At 40.4% G+C, this 21,657-nt stretch overlaps 1 protein-coding gene across 1 annotated transcript in view; it reads right to left on the reverse strand.

The window, feature by feature from the left end:
- Window positions 1–21,657, reverse strand: part of LOC126249022 (uncharacterized) — a 907,745-nt gene that overhangs the window by 641,052 nt on the left and 245,036 nt on the right. Inside the window, exon 6 of the mRNA XM_049950624.1 lies at window positions 16,202–16,279. Coding sequence (XP_049806581.1) covers window positions 16,202–16,279 — 78 coding nt within the window. The remainder of the gene's footprint in view (window positions 1–16,201; window positions 16,280–21,657) is intronic.

Here is a 21,657-nt window from a genome sequence, read left to right on the forward strand (position 1 = left end):
TAAATTTTGCATCTTATGCAGTTATTGCCTGTTTTTGGAGGAGTCTTTACGTAGGACGATTTGAACTTTGACTTTTTGTGAGTCTGATTACTATGAGGTATGTTGAATGCGTATTTGTTCATAGATAAGCACTTCACCTGTTTGTTGGTCGGATAGTTAAAAACTTTTTTTAAGAATTTGTTTTGAGAGCTTTCGATTAATCACCAGGGATGTGCAGCTCGCACAATGTGTTTGGCAAACACAGAGTCTCCCAGATGTTCCTGGCATTTTCTTCCATTTTGTTTTTGTGTCATAACCAACTCTTTTTTTTTTTTCTTTCATCTTTCCTATAAGCATCATTTCTCCGTCCTATGATGAAAGTAGATTCCTTCTCCTTGCTCCACAGATGTGAGCGCTGTAAGGGCTATGTGCCGTCATACGACGTCTGCAAGGTTTCCAAAATCATTGGTGCACTAAATCTTTTTACCTCGATGGGTGTTTGTTTTTATTGAAAGACCAGACACAGATGCTAAATCACCATTTATGCCTTGTAAGAAAAGCGACAAACCATTGGATTCTGACGGTACTAGTGGCATCCATTGTTTACTACTGGTACTAGGAGACTTTAGGCCCCAAGTGCATGCACAGTCTTAATTACACGATTACCACTTGCGTTGCCGAAACCGAGAGGATGTTGTGTGACATGCCAGATTGCGAAATGAAAGGAATGAACTTTTTCTACCGTCTCTTTCTTTTCTTTCTCGTCTCTCTGCATCCTCTTTCCCAACCATTTATTCTTTTTCTGTTCATGCCTTCTGTTTTTCATAAGTGGTAGTTCCTTGATTGGTTAACTCAATGCACAAAGCTATGATGTATTATGTGATGTACCGTAATATGAGTTATAATGATGAAAGAGAATTGATCTGTTCTACCCCTGTAAGTTGATAAGAGAGGATAGATGACTTCCGCTGTTATCCCCAAGGGCAGCGAAGTTTTGCTGATATGAAGATATGTAATACGTTGTTTTATTGAGGTTATTTGTGAGCAGGCATGAGGTCCTGTGGTCATGCGGTTGAAGATGATTATGTAGAGGCAAGAGTTCCTGTGTGTGTTGTTGTAGGTGATGTTAAATGGTCTGTTTTATGCTACCACCCCAGAGATGAGAGCAGAACTATTAGCCATGATTCAATTTACCATGCAGTGAGTTTCCAGTTGATACAAAGCTTTGGAGTAGTTTAAATTGCATGTTATGTTGGATAGGCACAGCTGTTGCCTTGCAATAAGCCAGTCATGGCCCCAAATGCTACCACTTCTCTCCCTATGCTTCGTCTTGTTTGACATAATTAAGTCTAATTTTCATATGATTTATAAGTCATTTATTGTATAAGTTTTGAGTGACAATGTACGGAGAGTATTATATAGAGTATAAATATTAAGTGGTTGTAAGTAACAGTTACTATTTTGTATGAGAAGGATGAGCCAGGTGCACATCTACAGTATTTGTATTATGTGGGAAGTTTAGGTATTTTGAAGAATTTGAGGTGTTTAAAAATACCCTCTCTCAACTACTGTATAGGTCTTTGTGATGTGGTGAATTGATCTACTTGCATTATTCAGGTTTGTTGCAGTGTTTTGGTTTTGTACTATATTTCACTTGTAGATCTAATTTTATTGACAAGGATTTTGTTTTGCCTTCCGAAAGAATGCATCAAATTTACCTTACTAAAGTTTTTCTACAATGCTACTTTTTACAAGCGTACGTCGCTGAACGTTTCATTGTGTTGTCAAAACTAGAATGTGGAGCTCCTCCTTGCAGTGTCTATTCTATCTGTCTTTTATTGTTCAATGAATTGTGATACTTCAAAGTTTCATCTAACTTTTGGAACTAATGTTCCACTGCTTTGCAGATGAACGAAGTCCATTTTCGGTTCAGAAGTGATTATTTCCCTCTTTTCCTTCAAGCTGTCACTAAGAGTTAAAAATGATTACACGAGTTTAACTCTCATGTCTGCCAAATTGACTGTTTCCCTTCAGTCTCTCTTTACAAAACTTTCCTGACCTGTGCCCAATGAAATTAACATTTACTTTTTTGTTACCTGCATCTTGTGCATGGTATATTAAGTCCTGCAGTACTCTGTCATATGCTCCAGCCGTTACAAGTCAGAATTTTTGTCGTCTTGACGTGACTCTGTTGAAGTCTTTATGCAGACAACAAATTCCTAAACAGATGAATTTTTTGTTTGCTGAAAATCAACACAGATATGCACTCTGTCATCCAATATCTGTTTAAGAATTAATGAACGTATTGTACTAACAATCTTAACTGAGCCTTCTTAAACATTGTTTACTGTGCCCCCACGCATTTGGTTTTGCCCTATAACCATTAGTATCTCTTCATGTACAAATTTGGTGATGCTCTGTGTGGATCATTACTGGTGTTTGACCGTCTGTTAGCCAGCATTGTCTTTCTCTGTTTTTATGCATATTTGCATTATACCACCAGTACACACTGCCAGCTGAGCTTCAAAGCATGTTTGCTTCAAGATTGCCTTAGCACATACACCTGTGCTGTGCCAAGTGCTGAAAGTGCCACTGCCACTTCCCCTTTGCCCCTCTCGCCCTTTCTCATTCCTTGTGCTCACCTCTGCGCTCTTTCCCCTCCCGCAAGATGTACGTTACGCCATAGATAATACCGCCTCCATCACCCTACTAGAGAGAAGTGCCATTAAAGTTCGTTGATGTCACACAAGCATATCTCTCCTTCCCCACTGGACAAGCCATGTGCTCTTCTACCGTCAATCAAGGTTTGTTTACAAACAGTGCATGCGCTTCTGTCACACAGAACCACATTCTAGATGTGAATCTTTTCATACTTAATGAACTGATTATAAACTCACTGCATTCTTTCCCTTTTTTATCTGAAGTTTTATGAATAGGATGAGGATATTTTTAGCTGTTTTGTCACCGTGGACACACATTTTAATTATCTTTTCTAGAGTTTTGCCTGTGTGTTTCTCCATGCCTGTAACTGTTTTTACAAGCTTATTTTATGTCATATGACAGTTCCCTAATAATCTGAAAACTGTAAAAGCTAAGAACAGTTGATGGGACATATATTTTTCTTGAACTTCGCCGTTTTAGAGGAAGCGATAAGGTTGTAACCAGTCCTCATTTCCAATTGACAATCAAACAAGGGCTGTTCTGGTCTTTTATTCTGTTTTTCTAGTTGTAATTTTACTATAGAGAACAGTTTGTTAATAATTACTGTAACAGGTTTGTAAAACATTGTGGATGAGTGATACTACTAGGAAAAATATTGAAACTGTGTGACGACTGAGAAGTTCTCAACCATTCAGACCACAACTTTGTCACATTTCAACCTTGGTAATTTTCATTTGCCCCACTTTTAACTAATTAATTTACATGACAAATTAAGTGATGTACATAAGGAATATTACCCTGTGAGGTAATTTAAATGTGTAGCCTTTGCTATCTCCTGATTTCATTCTTAATTCGAGTGTTTTGTCAGTATAAGAAAAAGCTTTGTACTCTTTATTTTAACATGGGTTAATATAGATAAGGCTTGTATTATATGTGTTTTATGGTACTCCATATCTTGGACTTTGTAGGTGAATCCTCCATTTTACTGAAATGTTTTAATATTTCATGGCCTGAGTAACTTTGTGCAACTACTACCCTCAAAAATAGTCAGATGACATAGCAAGATTTTACTAAGGTTATTACTCTTCTTCAAATGTACTTAATCCAATTCTAACCAAGCCAGGTGTTAATGCTCTGCAGTAAGTCAATTTATGATATTTCTTACTCAAATACTTTTATTACCATAGAATTAAATATTTTGTTATAATCGTGGATTTTCCATTGTATTTTGTTATACTAATGATTACAGTTATTACAGAAGACATTGTATTTCTGCACAAAATTTGAACAATTAATACTTTATTATTTTCTTAACTCATGAAATTTGATAAACTTGACTGCATGTAAGTCCCCTCCCACTTACATACACACCAAATGAAATATTGTAATAGATCGCTCCAATAGTATTAAGGGCAAACCATCTTCCTGGGGAGTGACTGACGCCATTTAGTAGACAATGTTTGTCACTACTTCTCTGGAAGTGGTAAGGAATGTACATGGTGGCAGCCAGACAAGGAATATTTTAGGGAACTGGTTTAAAAAATTTTATTTCAAAGGCCCAGTCAAATCTTTACAAGTTCACTCCTAGAGCAACTTATGCTGTGCCTATGTAACACAAGTTGCCTGACTTTCAAAACCGAGGCAGTTCTGTCCAGTTAAAGCTGCTGACAAGTGATGCCCTGAGACCTCTGCTGAAACTGCTAGTGAATTCATGCCGTTGGTTTTAGTCAACAGCGTGGGTGGGATACAGGTCACGTGTATTTATGCTGGAGTGTTCTGCAGTGCAAAACACAGTTCCCTTTCTCTCTTGTAACCCAAACCTTAAGCAGAACAGATATCTTTTCAGAAGGCAGAGCCTCTGGTTCTGCTTTTCATGACTGACCACCAACATAAGTTAACATGAACCACTTCTCCTTCCGTTGCCCATTACAATTAATTGTTCAACCTCCTAGACTGGTCTAAACCTGGTAACTTCTGACCCTAGGCGCGCCCCTTGTATGGCATGCACTGAAAAATATTCTCCTTATTGTACTTAATTTCCTGTTCTGTCATTTAATGGCAGAACCTGGATGACCACTCTCAAGTCCTAACTGCTCGACCTCCTGCACACTGTCATCACGAGGCATATGTAACAACCTTCTCCCCCCTTCCCTGACCATATACAGTACACTAGTGTCAGAAGTGGTCGCTCATCTATTCGTTCCAACCTCAACCATTACTTTGTACCTCCCTCCTCCAGGGCTGTGTACCTTACACATTGTGGTTAGCACCCGCAGAGTGCCCAGCTGATCGGTTTATTCTTTCACTTTTCGCTTTCATAAATGGATCACCTTTCTATCTCTTTCATCTATGCATCACTGACACATCGCAACGAGGCTCACCTTCATCTGCACCCTGGTTGGCAGCCAATGCTACTCAAGACATATTGCCTCCCCCCAGAGGGAGGGGGATGAAAAAACCCTGCGACTAGTGGATATATCACCACTGAATCATTCTTATTCTGAAACCTGTTACCTGAACTTGTTCCTGATTATACCCAATTCCTTATTCTTTAACATGAGCACCCTTCCAGTTCGTCACAAGTGGGTCGCTTGGCATAAATGGCCAATATGTCAGGCTATCCTGGCATTGCGATCGCAACATAATTTTCTCATTGGACAAATCCCTTTTCCTTCTAAGCCACAACATCCATTACTAAAGCTTCCGATTCAGCAAATCACTTACGAAACCACTAATTATCGCGAATTCTTCCTACATGTCAATTGCAGGCATTTATTAATGCAATCCCACATTTTTGCACTCCTGCTTATCAGGATGACGAGTAAGCCTCTTTTCAGCATGACCATACCCCCTCCTGCCCTCACTACCCCATTGCTACTAACTTATACCCCCGCAGTTCTTTGGAATTGCCAGTTTAGATTGCCCAGTGACACAGTGCCCACGAGTCTGGCAACCATTGACTTTTCACCCACCACTACAACCTCAGGTAATTACTTACTACTTTTTCATCCACTGTAATACTTTGCTTTCCTAACATAACTACCAGCTGAAGCTAACCAGATTATTTCGTTGCTATAGGCAACAGTATTTTATACACCATACCCAGTAACAGCCACTAACGTGTGTTACGAGTACCATCAAGCAATCCAGCCCTACCATGTGCTACTCAATGGGACCGGTTTACTATTTAATATCTCTCACTGTGATATCACTATCCCCACACCGAGAGGTGTTTGCATATTTGTCTTACACCCATGATGTGCGACTTCCTCCTCTCCTGTTGTATTTACGAGAGCAACCGATGGTACTACCGTCGCCTGACAATTGGCCATCTCCCCCCAATCACTCACATTCCCAGCTGGTCCAATCTTTAACCAACCTCGTAAACAAAGAGTAAGGGCAGATTACGCTAGACCGTGCCACTGCGCATATCACGGATTGGCACAACCACCAGTATCTCAGTCGTATAGTTATTCCCACTTCTGTATGTACTCCTTTACTAATCATCCTCATTGGTTTATGGCCATGGGTAGCTTTTAGAAAAGGACTTTTTGCATGACTTTGGTCACCCCTTCCTGCTGTCCCTGGGGAAACTCCCTTCCCCCCTTGTGATCTGTGCATCGCACCCCCAGGAACCCCCCCACTTATACACTCCGACAAAAGTTGCAGTACGCCACAGCACACCACTGCCCGCTGCAGCCAGTGATCTTCGCCGCTGCCAGCACCAACAGTTGATCACCACACCTCACACTTCCATTCGCAGCACCCCACACTACCGCTACACCATCAGCTGTCATCCAAATTGTGTCATGCAAGATCTAATTACAAAATTATTGTCATTCTTTCAATGCAAATTAAAACAAATAAAATATGTAGTGTCAAAATTATGTAAGGGTGTCCTCCGCAGAAGCCCCATAGTAACTGTCAATTTCCCCTCCCCTCCCCCCCAATCTATGGTTCACTCATGTGGAGGGGAGAAGGGTGTACAGAGGGGGCATTACTGAATGAATTTAAAAGTATAAAAATTTGATTTTATTTTTCATTTGATGTTTGTCAGTGCCTTCTGCCTGGCAGCTAGTTGCAGTGTATCAGTCACGTTGCACAAAACCAGGCAATCACTTTGAAACTCATGTGTTGAACCATCAGCAGCTAAACTCACGTGTTGCTGACAAAGTAACGCATCCGAACTGCACGTCTACAATTTGGCTGTCCAATAGGGAGGGTTGGAGGTGGTAACGTGGGAGTGGAGCTGCGGCCAGCCGCCGAGAGCGGACACGCCGTCCACTCTCTTCTGCTGGCAGCTTCCGACCCGACCAGACGCTCTCCTCTCCTGCTCTCTTGGGCAGTCGCCCATTCAGTTTCAGTGGCTTCTCTAAGCCTACCTTCCTTTCTTAATGCATTAATTAACCATGCTCTTAAAACATGTTTGACTGCTTCACCTCAATGGGTGCCCTCTGCTTTCCCTTCCTCGCCAATCCTGACACTTTAACAGGGCAATAACTACCTTCTATAGAGTTATGAAATCTTTAAAGTGCAGCGCACCACATGCACACTGGATGTACGTGAAGGGGGAGTGGGCCTTATCGACCTACAAAGGAAATATGCAGTGCTTCTGATCCACTGTTTGAGTGTCACAGCAGAAAAAATTCGAACTGCTTGACAGCTGCTTTGTTAAATGCATATTGGCCAGAGCCAGAGAAAGAGCCAGTAAACCTAACAAAGATTCCCTTCAAACTAAAATACTTAAAGGAATTTACTTTCTAAAAGGATACATACTAGAAACAGATGATAACCCATGCATAAGAACAACAAACATACACGAATAAATTAAACCTGTGATAAAAATATTACTATGCTAAAATGCACCTGATCAAAACACTAAATTCTACTCTGAAATCTCATGCCTTATTATCATGCTAAACATGAAGTGATTGATTTAAACTACCCTTCAATATGTGTTTCCCCATATTCCCTTTACTTAGGTATTACTGTATGCAGATCTGAGAGGAGAAGCATGATGCAACAAAACTGAAATAAAAAACCAAACTTCAAATGGAAAAAAGTGTGGCAAAACTTGGATGAAATTGCCTTTAAATACCAAAGTAAAAGCCACCTGGTATAAGGTAAAAAATAACATCATTAGCACAAATGTAAAACTGGCAGCAATCAACCTTAGACAAATTTGAAAATGCATTAATTGTGACTCCAGTGAGACCTTAGTATATCCCTTCCAATTCAGGAACACAGCAATAATATGACACGCATGCAAAGAAATGCTTGCGCTCATCAGCAGAACCACTCCAGCAAATGTAAACTTAGAGCTACTAACCGCACCAGACAAAACCTTTCCCCAAACAAAAAAAAAGCTAAGCACTATATGGCTTTTAGGCCACACTGTATATTCAATAATCGAATTAAAGCACACAGTGAACATAGAATACCTGTGATACTTATGGGAGGAAAATAAAAAGGCCATGGTCTCCAAAAGATACAGATCAGAATTCATGAACTTTCTGAAAATAGCCCTCGATGCAGCCTTCAAGAAAGCCACTCAGCCTGCATGACGTTGCTGCCTCCCCCACCACTCGCAGACGGGAGACCAGCTGAGGAGAGGAAGGTTGCAGCCCGTGGCCGCCACCGTCACGCCAGCCCCCAGCCACGCCCCACTTGCACAGCGCCCTCTCCTACAAAATGTCTAGAATGCAGTGATTCAGTGTAATATGATGTTTGTTTTTGTGTTAGTGCCATCCATTGTTGTCGCCAGTGCCAATGAATAGTGAATAGCAGACATGGGAGAAAACAAAATGAGAAATTAATATTCCCTCACTGCCAAAAGTGTCTCATATTTTCTCCGAAAAGTTTAGTGCTTTATTAATTGCCACATGTATAAATGAAACCTGTGTTAATAAAATATTGCTATTTCAAAATGCACCCATACAAAAAAACTAAATTCTACTCAGAAACCTCATGCCTAATCATGCTAAATATTCCCTTTATTTATGTATTGCTATGCCTCATAGTCTCCCTACCTACCGTATTTACTCGAATCTAAGTCGCATTCGAATCTAAGCCACACCTGAAACATGAGACTCGAAATCAAGGGAAAAAAAATTTTCACGAATCTAAGCCACATCTGAAATTTGAGACTCGAAATTCAAGGGAGAGAAAAGTTTTAGGCCGCACCTCCAAATCGAAACAAAGTTGGTCCATTGTAATGAGAGACACAATTTAGGTAGAATGAATGACAATACAGCTACAGTAGTTTGGTTCGAGTCGTAAGCTTAGCAGTTAAGCTTTACCAGGTAGTCATTGCTATGTGTCAGGTGCTCCATCCATATTTATACGGGAACCCTTCCTTTTTCACGTGCTTCGTCTGGTTTGAATCGATTGCTTATTTTTCTTTGATCTGATAAGTGCCGTTCTATTTGTTATAGGTGTTTACGTCACTCTAAGCTGAAAATGCATTACTGTGCTGTGTCATGCATTGTTTGTCGCATTCTGATAATGTGTGTTTACGACCTGTCGCTGCTCGCGGCATGGCTTGCTTTTGTGCGCGCTACCGCCACTTACGATAAAAAAAAAAAGAGAGGAATTGTCACATTAGCGAAACAATGGCAAGAGACTGCTATTTGTTGTTACTTACACTGCTGCTTTCTTTGATAATGATCAACAAGAACCAAATAATAGACTGCGTATGATAGAAGATGTTCTGAACGAGAGTTTAGCTAAAATTTTTCGCCGTTTGATAATCTTTGCAGACGCCTCTTTTCTTCATTACATTCTGCACAGAAATTAGAGTCATCTTAGATTTAAAAATCTAGTCAGTTGCTGTGCTTCATTTCTGACTGTATCGCTATTACGCATAAGAATAATATGAATATAATCATGATATGATATGTATATTCTTCCACGTTTGCTGTTGTCTCACACAAGTTTTGTAGTTTATTAGGCAGACAGGATTTAAATGAGATAGCAGCAAAAACGAAAGAATACATGGCAAAATGTTTATATTCGTATTATTCTTATGGTGAAGAGAATACTGCATGTGATTCACAATTCATAAAAGTTCCTATTAGCAACCATCTCTTCTCACAGGTAGGAAAAAATTCAGAACATAGAGTTGGGCATATTGACAAACATCCCAAACAGTCTTGCCAGTCGGATTTTCATAGTACATCGAACTGCTGCTACATTCGAAGATGAACAATACGGAATTTGTATATAATTCATTGAATAATGTATGAAAATGCAGTGGTCAAAACTCAGGGCAGAGAAAAAAGCTCGTCTTCCACTTTTTTTTTTTTTTTTTTTTTTTTTTTTTTTTTTTTTTTTTACTGACTCAGAGGTTTTGGCGCCAGTATTTATCTTTGTGCCTGCAAAGCATGCCTGCATAGTGCTACATATATTCGAAGGCTGAAGTTAGTTGTGGTGGGCACCTACCAACATTTTTCAGAACTTCCGCTTACTTTGGACTCGATTCGAAGCCGCAGGCAGTTTTTTGGATTACAAAAACCGGAAAAAAAGTGCGGCTTAGATTTGAGTAAATACGGTACTCTTACTGTTAAAATTGTAAGCCATATTATGCCCATAAAGTGTTTTTACTTGCATTGCCCCAATGGTAAATGTTGGTGTCACCTTCTCCACATAAAATATGGGCCCCCAAACTATGAAGTGAAGTCTATGAAAGATTAATATATCCTAAACTCCACTGCAAACTAACAGCAACAGTGTAGATGTCAACCTACTCTCATAAATTTGCATCCTATAAAAAGTTGTACGCGAGGAACATAAAATTATTGATTTGTTGACGGTAATCACCACATAAAAACTCGTACATACTGAGGAGAGAAGTCAACTACCCTAACTTGAAAACTTCAGAAAAAGCCTGTAACCATTCCAAAAACAGACAAAAGGAAAAATATCCTAAGTCCAAAACCAAAATGAACTCTCAACACTAAAAAGATATTCAAAGAAATATAATAAAAGAGGAAAGTGAATAAAATGTTCTTGGATTTCAAGCCATGTCAAGTGGTTAACTGCACATGAACATTCAGCACAGATCTTGTCTGCCATTGTCAAGTGGTTGACTGTCTCGTGAATGCCACTGATATGCTTATAGAGCTGTGCCACTGCCAGTGACATCACTTGTGCCCAGTCTTGCAGCATATATGGCAATGTTTTGGTTGTGTGGCTGTCACACCTCTTTAACTTCCCAACCACAGGGTCTCAAGGCCGTACTCAGCTGCAACCCACCGTCTTTATTGAGGACACTGTCCGATATTTTGATCTCTATTGCTTCATTTATTACACTATCCCAGAAGTCGTTGGTCTCTTTAGTAACAGAAATATCATTGAATGCAATTCAGTGTCCATTTGCCAGTGCACGCTCTGCTACAGTAGATTTTTTGGGATAGCGTAGGTGGAAACACCTTTCATGTTCTGTGCAGGACTGTTCAATAGCACAAAAAGCCTGACTGACATAAAACTGCCCTCACCCACATGGTATTTTGCATATTCCAGGTGTTCTGAGGTGCCGGGAGCCTGAAGACTGTATCAGTTTTATGCTTTTTCAGGAGCCAGTTAATCTTCCCTGTTATATTGTGTGGATGTGGGCAGTTTTATGTGGGCCAGACTGTCCGCACTATTGAACTGTGCCACACACAACATGAAAGGTGTTTCCACCTATGCCATCCCAAAAAATCAGCTGCACTGGAAAACAGACACTGAATTGCATTTGATGATTCTTCTGTTATTAAACAGACCAACGGCTTCTGGGATAGTGCAATAAATGAAGCAATAGAGATCAAAATATCAGACAATGTCCTCAATAAAGATGGTGGATTGTAGCTGAGTACGGCCTCGGACCCTGTGATTGGGGAGACGATGAGGGCACAACAGTCACGCAACCAAAACATTGCCATATATGGTGCAAGACTGCACACCAGTGATGTCACTGACAGTGGCATAGCTATATAAGCACAACAGCAGCATTCACAAGACAGCCATCCACTTTCAATGGCAGAGAAAATCTCTGCTGAAAGCTCGTGGGCAGTTAACCACTTGACACAGCTTGAAACCCAAAAACATTTTATTAATGGATATCACCACAAAAGCATGCATATGTATGTAAGAGGAAAGTTTTAAAAGGAAAAACTGTGAAAAACTGAAACAATATATTATGTAACATTTCTCAATAATGTGTGTTGTTTGCATGTATATACTAAAATTAATAAAGTTGCAAAAGTTGGCTTGATGTAAGTCTGGTCTTGCTTCTAATCTGTTTTCTTGAATACTACTTCTGCGTCTTTAATGCAAGTTGCATTAGTGGCTTCAAAAGTGACTACAACCCAAAAATGGATGATAAAAAAAGACCTAAGTCGCAGTAACTTAAGAATTTTCAATTAAATGAAGCAAGGAGATGTAAACTTCAATAGATCTGTGGGAATTCATGATCTCTTGTTGACAAATTAATAAAAATTATAACAGTAAAAGATGACAGCATTTATCCAGGTACGCCATCTCGATAAAATAGGTTTTTGTGGCAAAGTTAAATCTAGCACTATACCAGGTGTTCCATTGATTGTGACCACACCAAATATCTCACGAAATAAGCGGTAAACGAAAAAACTACAAAGAACGAAACTTGTCTAGCTTGAAGGGGGAAACCAGATGGCACTGCCATTGGTCAAACAGATATCAACTATGTTTTTTAAATAGGAACCCCCATTTTTTATTACATATTCGTGTAGTATGTAAAAAAATATGAATGTATTATTTGGACCACTTTTTTTCGCTTTGTGATAGATGGCGCTGTAATAGTCACAAACATATGGCTCACAATTTTAGATGAACAGTTGGTAACAGGTAGGTTTCTTAAATTAAAATACAGAACATAGGTACGTTTGAACATTTTATTTCAGTTGTTCCAATGTGATACATGTACCTTTGTGAACTTATCATTTCTGAGAATACATGCTGTTACAGAGTGATTACCTGTAAATACCACATTAATGCAATAAATGCTCAAAATGATGTCCGTCAATCTCAATGCATTTGACAATATGTGTACCGACATTCCTCTCAACAGCGAGTAGTTCGCCTTCTGTAATGTTCACACATGCATTGACAATGCGCTGACGCATGTTGTCAGGCGTTATTGGTGGATCACTATAGCAAATATCCTTCAACTTTCCCCACAGAAAGAAATCCGGGGACGTCACATCCGGTGAACGCGCGGGCCGTGGTATGGTGCTTCAACGACCAATCCACCTGTCATGAAATATGCTATTCAATACCACTTCAACCACACGTGAGCTATGTGCTGGACATCCATCATGTTGGAAGTACATCGCCATTCTGTCATGCAGTGAAACATTTTGTAGTAACATCGGTAGAACATTACGTAGGAAATCAGCATACATTGCACCATTTAGATTGCCATTGATAAAATGGGGGCCAACTATCCTTCCTCCCATAATGTTGCACCATACATTAACCCGCCAAGGTCACTGATGTTCCACTTGTCGCAGCCATCGTGGATTTTCCATTGCCCAATAGTGCATATTATGCCAGTTTACGTTACCGCAGTTGGTGAATGATGCTTCATCGCTAAATAGAATGCGTGCAGAAAATCTGTCATCATCCAGTAATTTCTCTTGTGCCCAGTGGCAGAACTGTACACGACGTTCAAAGTTGTCGCCATGCACTTGCTGGTGCATAGAAATATGGTACGGATGCAATCGATGTTGATGTATCGCTCTCAACACCGACGATTTTGAGATTCTCGATTCTCGCACAATTTGTCTGCTACTGACGTGCGGATAAGCCATGACAGCAGCTGAAACACCTACTTGAGCATCATCATTTGTTGCAGGTCGTGGTTGATGTTTCACATGTGGCTGAACACTTCCTGTTTCCTTAAATAACGTTACTATCCGGCAAATGGTCTGGACACTTGGATGCTGTAGTCCAGGATACCGAGCAGCATACATAGCGTACACCCGTTGGGCAGTTTGATCACAATAGCCATACATCAACATGATATCGACCTTTTCCGCAATTGGTAAACAGTCCATTTTAACACGGGTAATGTATCACGAAACAAACACCGTCTGCACTGGCAGAATGTTACGTGATACCATGTACTTATACGTTTGTGACTATTACAGTGCCATCTATCACAAAGCAAAAAAAGTGGTCCAGCTAAAACATTGATATTTCTTTACTTACTACATGAATATGTAATAAAAAATGGGGGTTCCTATTTTAAAAAACACAGTTGATATCCTTTTGACCTACGGCAGCACCATCTTTGGGCCAACCACAGCGCCATCTGGTTTCCCCCTTCAAGCTAGATGAGTTTCGTTCTTTGTAGTTTTTTCATTTGATGCTAATTTTGTGAGATATTTGGCCCAGTCACTATCAATGGACCACCCTGCATATCTAAATGCACCAACATGGACAGGTGCTTTCAAGAACGCCTTCAGTCAGAAAAAAAGTCAACATATGTCTGAGTTAATGCTGTCAGCATTATCAAACCTTTGTATTTTGTGCATCATTTACTTTGTTTGTGGAGCATATCAGCGTATTCACACTGTCATATTTTAGGCTACTATTTCAGCTACACAATGTAGCACATGGACCAAACATGTAATGTGCTTTAGGTTAGGACAAAATATTTTAATTGCTTTCCTGGGCTTCATCACATACGGGGCAGCATCACATAACAACAATATGATCCTTTTTCTATTTAAATTTATTGGCACAAAGTATACTGACTTCTACTGACATCTACTGAGTTGAACTTGGGCACTTGAACTCACTATGAAGTTTACAGACTGTAACATATCCACAAAGTTACTCATGTTCTGCACTTTTAGTGTAATTCATATAAAAAAAAATTCAATGAAAGATGCTGTCATGCATGTTATTGCAAAATATACACTCAGGCCATGAAAGCGATACAATATATGTTATACACTGATCAGCCAGAAATATGATGACCACCTATCTAATAGCCAATTTGTCCACCTTTCTCATGGATAACAGTGGCTACACATCATGGCATGGAAGCAAGAGGCCTTGGTAGATCCCTGAAGGGCATTGGCACCACATCTGCACACCCAAATCACCTACTTCCCATAAATTCCAGGGGAAGGGGCAATGAGCTCAGACGTCATGTTCAATCACATCTCAGTTGCGTTCCATCAGGCTCAGATCTGGAGAGTTGGGGGGCCAACACATCAACTGGAACTTGCCACTGGATTCTTAGAACCACTCTATTACACTCCTGGCCTTGTGACACAGCACATTATCTTGTCAAAAAATGTCACTGCCATAATGAAACACGATCATCATGAAGGAGTGTACTCCTTGGCCATCTTAGTGCCTTGCACAAGCTCCACTGGACTTATGTTCCACAGAGAATAATGGAGCCACCGCCAGCTTGCCTCTGTCCCACAGCACAAGTGTCAAACAGCTGGTCCCTTGGAAGAAGACGGATTCGCACCCTCCCATTGGTGTGATGGAGAAGGTATTGGGATTCATCAGACCATGCCATGCTCTGCCACTGCACCAATGTACAGTGCTAAAGGTCTCGTACCCAGTTTGGTCATAGTTGCTGATGTCACGATGTTAACATTGGCACATGGTGAGTTGTCTGTTTCGGAACTCATCATTAGGAGTGTTCAGTTCACTGTGCATTCAGACACACTTGTATTCTGCCCAGCATTAAACTCTGATGTTAGTTCAGTCACAGTACTCCGCCTGTATTGATTTACCTGGTCTGCCCAGCCTACATCTGTAATGAGGGCTGGCCGCCCAATCCCATGACGTCTGAAAGTGATTTCACCTCGGCTCCTCGAACACCCGACAAGGCATGCAGTGTCTGAAATGCTTGGGCCAAGCCTCCAGGTCATCACATTCTCCCCTTCGTCAATCTCAATTACACTGCATGCCTTCCCCATTCTACACCAAGACAGCGTGCTCACTGATACTGCATGCACTTTGCACGTGTCTGACTAACAGTCATGCCTCGCCAAGTGGCAATACTATCGCCTGGATGGGTTTATATCGATTGTAGGTCAGTGGTCATACTGTGGTGGCTGATCAGCATAAATGTCTCAGTTCACACTATCTTCAAAATATGAATTTACCCCCCAAATGTCCACAACATGCAAATATTCATGCAACATGGATTTGCATGGAAATCTAGACTCTAGTTATTACATTCCCACTTCAGAAAGTGAAAAATTCACACATACTGGTGAAAAATCATCTAAATAACAAGAGACTTTCAAACATGCACTTTGTAGTTATAGAATTAATTAATGCTGGCTCACAAACTTTACAGTCATTTCTTCCAAACACTTCCATTATGGAAAAAAATGCAAATGATCCTACAAACAAGGATAAATAATATTTCACTGAATCTGAGAAAAATGTTAGCTCCATGGTATACAAAGCAAAGTCCACAGCATTATCCTGTCAATATTTACAGAAATCACATACATGAAAAACTAACTGCAACCATGATTACAGCATAGGTGTATTGAATATATACCTGTTTCATTGTGATCCATGGGCCACCTGCTGCGTTTAAAAAATTTCTTCTCCTTAAGTGATTCTGCATGTGGTTCATCTGTTAGAGAATACAACACTGGTCAATGTAACTATGCAATTATCAAAAACATTGTTTTACTTTTGTAAACAAAGGAAATGAAGAGAATGAAATATCATAGCCATGTGAATTGCAGAAATGAACATTATCAGGTGCAGCTTATGTAAATTAGGATAATAAAACCCAAATCATCAAAACAATAATAATAACAATCATCATCATCAACAACAACAATGCTGTTCTGATAAGTACTGCCAAATGCATTAACATAAAAAACAGACATGTACTGCAAGCTGCCACCTCTCCAGGCTGCTGGCAACACAATCACATATATGCAGGGCAACATCAAATATAAGCAAACCATGTTTGTCATCAGCCCCATCTCAGATATCTGCCACAGTAATATATGGCAAGAGCCTCGCCACTAGAGGTGTGAGTGGCACTGCATCTAGTGCTGCAATCATGGGAACTGGTTCTCTTCTACAGATCTTGCATGCTGACCATCGTGGAGGTATTCTTCTGCTGAGCTGAGCAGCTTTAAAGGACATCGCTCAGCCACCAGAGTCAGTCTGCACCGGGAGTTATTCCAGGTCACAGAGCCAACTGTTATTTCCAGTCCTTCAATCAGTGCTCCCTCTGCCCAGTGCTGCATACACTTGGACTCGAGTAAGAATCTTCACTCCATATCCTGTCCAAATTCCCCATATTGGTTGCTGAAGTCTTTGCTCCAAAACTTTACTTTGCATCCTGTCCTAGCTGTCGCTCTGCATCTCGTCCAAGTTCACCATAATTGGCCCTCCACCAAATGCACCTTCCACTTCAGGGAGCCATGTCTCTGAAACGGCCACATCTACCTTCAACCAGCTATGAGCTTCTACCTCATTGGGGCCCCCTCCTGGACCCTCTTCAATCTCACTACTCTCCACCAATATGGCTGCATCAATGTCACCTTTGTAAGAAGTTTCTTAGTACAAAGTAAGTCACTGTGAGTGGATACCAAATAGCATGCATTTAAGTCTGAATGATTGTTTTGTTTCTTATATTCAGTTTGAGTATAAAATAAAGTTCATTTTTATTTCTTGCTAGCTGGGGCACATTATTTGGTTTGTCATTAGTAGTGGTTGTTTCTGCCTGTTAATGTATAAGTTGATTTTTCTCACATCCCTGAAGGCTCTCCTGCATGATGGGATTTAGAGAACATGATATGTGAATGAATGATTGAATAGATGCACTGTCAGGCTTGCATCTACATCTAAACCTACATACATACCCCGCAAGCCAGGGTACAGTGCATGGTGGAGGGTACCCTGTTCCACAACTAGTTGTTTCCTTTCCTGTTCCACTCGCAGATAGAGCAAGGGAAAAAAACTACTGTCCATATGCCACTGTATGATCCCTAATTTCTCATATCTCATCTTCATCGTCCCAACGTGAAATGTATGTAGGCAGCAGTACGATTATTCCGCAGTCAGCTTCAAATGCTGGTTCTCTAAACTTTCTCTGCAGTGTTCTTCAAAATGAATGTCTTCTTCCCTCCAGGGATTCCCACTTGAGCTCCGGAAGCATATCTGTAGCACTTGCATGCTGATCGAACCTACTGGTAATAAATCTAGCAACTCGCCTCTGAATTGCTTCAATGTCTTCTTTCAATCCAACTTGGTGCTGATCCCAAACACTAGAGCAGTACTCAAGAACAGGTCACATTGGTGTCCTATCTGCAATCTCCTTCAAGGATGAACTACACTTTCGTAAGCTACTCCCAATAAATCAAAGTTGACCATTCACCTTCACTACCACAGTCCTCACATGCTCATTCCATTTCATATCGCTTTGCAACATTACACCCAGATATTTAAATGATGTGACTGTGTCAAGCAGGACACTACTAATGCTGTATCCAAAAATTACAATTGTTTTTCCTACTCATCCACACTTACTTACATTTTTCTACATTATGAGCCAGTTGCCAATCATCACATGAAATTTTGTTTAGGTCATCTTGCATCAACCTACAGTCACTTATCTTTGACACCTTTCTCTACACCACAACATCATCAGCGAACAACTGCAGATTGCTGCCCACTCTGTCTGCCAGATCATTTTTGTATATACAATATAGCAGTGGTCCTATCACACTTCCCTGGGGAACTCCTGACATTACCCCCGTCTCTGACGAACACTTGCCATCGAGGACAACATACTGGGTTCTATTACTTAAGAAGTCTTCGAGCCAGTCACATATCCGGGAGCCTATTCTGTATGCACATACCTGCATCAACACTTTAGGGAAGACAGAACGTGCCAGCTGCTGACTGGTTGAGGCAAGTTGCAGGAGTTTTGAAATTTAGTTGACATTAAATAGTGATGATTCCTTTTTTTTAACTGGATTGTACAAAGTAAGGTTAGTTGGTTGGTTTAAAGGTGGGAGAAGGGACCAAACTACAAGGTCATTGGTCCCTTGTTCCTAATAAAACAATGCCACAAGTGTGAGAATAAAACGGACGAAACATATAACACAAAACGGAAAGAAAGGAAAAGCCCCAAGAATGAAGGAAAGGCAATGAATACTAAAAGGAACAAAAGAGGACAAGAAAACAACAGAGAGATGCTAGAAACGGAAAGGAGTAAAACATGACAGCAGATTACAGTGGCTGGCCAGCCACGAGAATAAAAAGGGAAAGCCAGTCACTCTGCAACACATTAAAACCTCCACCCTAAAAGCACTAGGGTGGAGGACACAGAGGTACAAAGAACATGTGCTACAGCCTACATAGAAGAATAAAACCCACTCCCACAGATAAAACATAAAACTAAAGCTGCTGTGGATCCATTGTTGCCCAACAAAGAAGGCAGGGTGCTGTGAAAGTTAAAAGTCTGCCACACAGTGGCTAAAAGTGGGCAGTCCAGCAAGAGGTGGATGACTGTCACTTGGGAGCCACAGCAACACTGACTGTCACTTGGGAGCCACAGCAACACTGAGGTGGGTCCTTGTAATGGAGTAGGTAACCATGCGTTAGCCACGCATGGCCAATGCGGAGCCGGCAGAGGACAACTGATTCCCAGCGAGAGGCCTGAATGGAAGACTTCCACACATTTAATGTCTCCTTAATGACACACAGTTTGTTGTGCATGCTGTTACGCCATTCCGTCTGCCAAAGCTGGAAAACCCTGTGGTGTAAGACAGAACGCAGGTCAGCTTCAGAGTTGCCTATCTCCAGAAGCAGTTTCCGCATCGCCTGTTTGGCCAGCCTGTCGGCATGTTCGTTGCCGGAGATTCCGATGTGTCCTGGAGTCCACACAAACACACAGAACGGTGGGACTGTTTGTTGTACAAAGTAAATTGAAGCACTATATATAAAAGAAATTAGCATGTCTGTTGTCTTTATGATTTCTATAATGTCTTTCAGTTATTCTTGAAAGTATATGAAAGAGCCAATAACTCAAGAAGCTAGCAGAAAGGTAGCAAGAGTAGTTTGGATCAAGAGTTGCAGAGAAGCCAAGGTATAGAATGTATGGCTTGCCACTGGATGCAGTTACTAGCAAAAAGGAAGACAGTAGTATAATGCTGTTATTAAAGGATACATCAGCTGGACTCAAGCACAAACTGGTCAAAGTTTAACCTTGTATAGAACAAATGGGTGGTGTTTCTTCTCAATAAACAACCAACGAAAAGTATACTGTGATAGCACACAAGACTATTTGTGAAATACACTATCACAGGCCGCAGACGAGCACACTGGTTCAAATGAAATTTGCTGGTGCTTCACAGGATAATGTGGTAAAATACAAATGAAAATTAATATTTGTTGGTATTTTGCTTTTTTTATAACTCATGGTATACTTAGGAAATTTGTCATCATCCTGTTATCCTGATAGTGCAGAAAGCACCAGTAACTAGGTGTAAGTATATTGAAAGTAGTTGCCAGATAAGTCTGATGGCTTCCCCTCCCCCCCCCCCCCCCCTTTCCTGGCTCTACAACCCTTAATAGGCCTTGGCCTGCTCTAGGACATAATTCCACTCCTCCCTGTCCAGCATCTTGCATCTCCATCCTCTGACAATTTTTAAATTATCTTTTATGTCATCCAAGCACAAAGTCTTTGTCTTCCCTGCTTCTTTGTCCCACTGGGTTTTGCAAGAAGCGCTATTTTTGTTCGATCCTCATGTTCTATGTGAAAAACAAGACTGATTCATTTCAGGCAGTTTATTTTAATGAACTTTACGATTTCAAGACCTTTCTATAATCTGTAAAGTGCAAAATTATAACATCTGTGCCATGCTCCACCTTCATTAATTGCCCCATAGATTTTGCGTAACACCTTTCGTTCAAAATATCCCATTAGCTTTTCACATTATTGTGTCTGTGTCCAGGTTTCTGAGCTGTATATTAATAATGGACGTATGAAAGTCTTATACAGCTAACACTTTGCTCTTCTGAACAAATTTCTGGACTTATGTCATGGGGCCATCCCATAATAGCTAGGTGGATTCACCACTTTATTTTCATGCTAATATCATTCTGTGGTGTTCCCAATGTTCCCAGATAGACAAATTCACTAACAGATTCTATTTATTTGCATGTATTTGGTTTTACTGATGTTCACTTCCAGTCCCATTTCTATTGCTGTCACCACCAATGCCATGTATGTTTCTTTATCAGCTATCTTGCAATACTATTCACATCATCTGAATAGGCCAGAAGCTGCACCACTCTATTGTATATTGTGCCTAATGCATTGATTTGAGCTGTCCTTATTACCTTCTCTAGTGCTCTGTTAAAAACGATACATGAGAGTGCATCCCCTTGCCTCAGTCCACAGTTAGTTTCACAACTTGGTGTTAACTTTCTTGCATCCATACTTTACATATATTTTTTTCCTTATTCAAACTTAGGCATCTAAAATGTTGTGGTATGCTCAGTTCATTCATGGCTTCAATAAGCTAATTTCTTTTAATGGTGTCAAATGCTGCTTTAAAATCGACAAATATATGATATATTTCTATATTGTTTCCCCTCATTCTTTCTAATATCTGCCTCAGGGTGGGTAAATGGTCAACAGTTGATTTACCTGATCTAAAGCCTGTATGATATCTCCCAACTGCTTTTCCTGTAAAAGGTTGCCAGACAATTCTGCTGGGTCCTGAATTTAAAAATCTTATGCACCTTTGTCCAGTGATAGCCTATGAAGCAATATAGTCAATGCAATCATAATCAGAACATTCTTTCAACATGGTCATTTAAATCTGTATTGCTTCATTGATCACCATGGAATTAACTATTGAATTCGTGCATTTTGCACCAATTTCTTTATTTAAAACTTGAAGTTGCATTAATCCTTTCCCTCCAACACTGGGAAAGCAAACAGACTTTCTACGAGTCAATTTTTTTCTTTTTCTCTTT

The sequence above is a fragment of the Schistocerca nitens genome, chromosome 3 (assembly GCF_023898315.1).
Source record: "Schistocerca nitens isolate TAMUIC-IGC-003100 chromosome 3, iqSchNite1.1, whole genome shotgun sequence".
NCBI lineage: Eukaryota > Metazoa > Arthropoda > Insecta > Orthoptera > Acrididae > Schistocerca > Schistocerca nitens.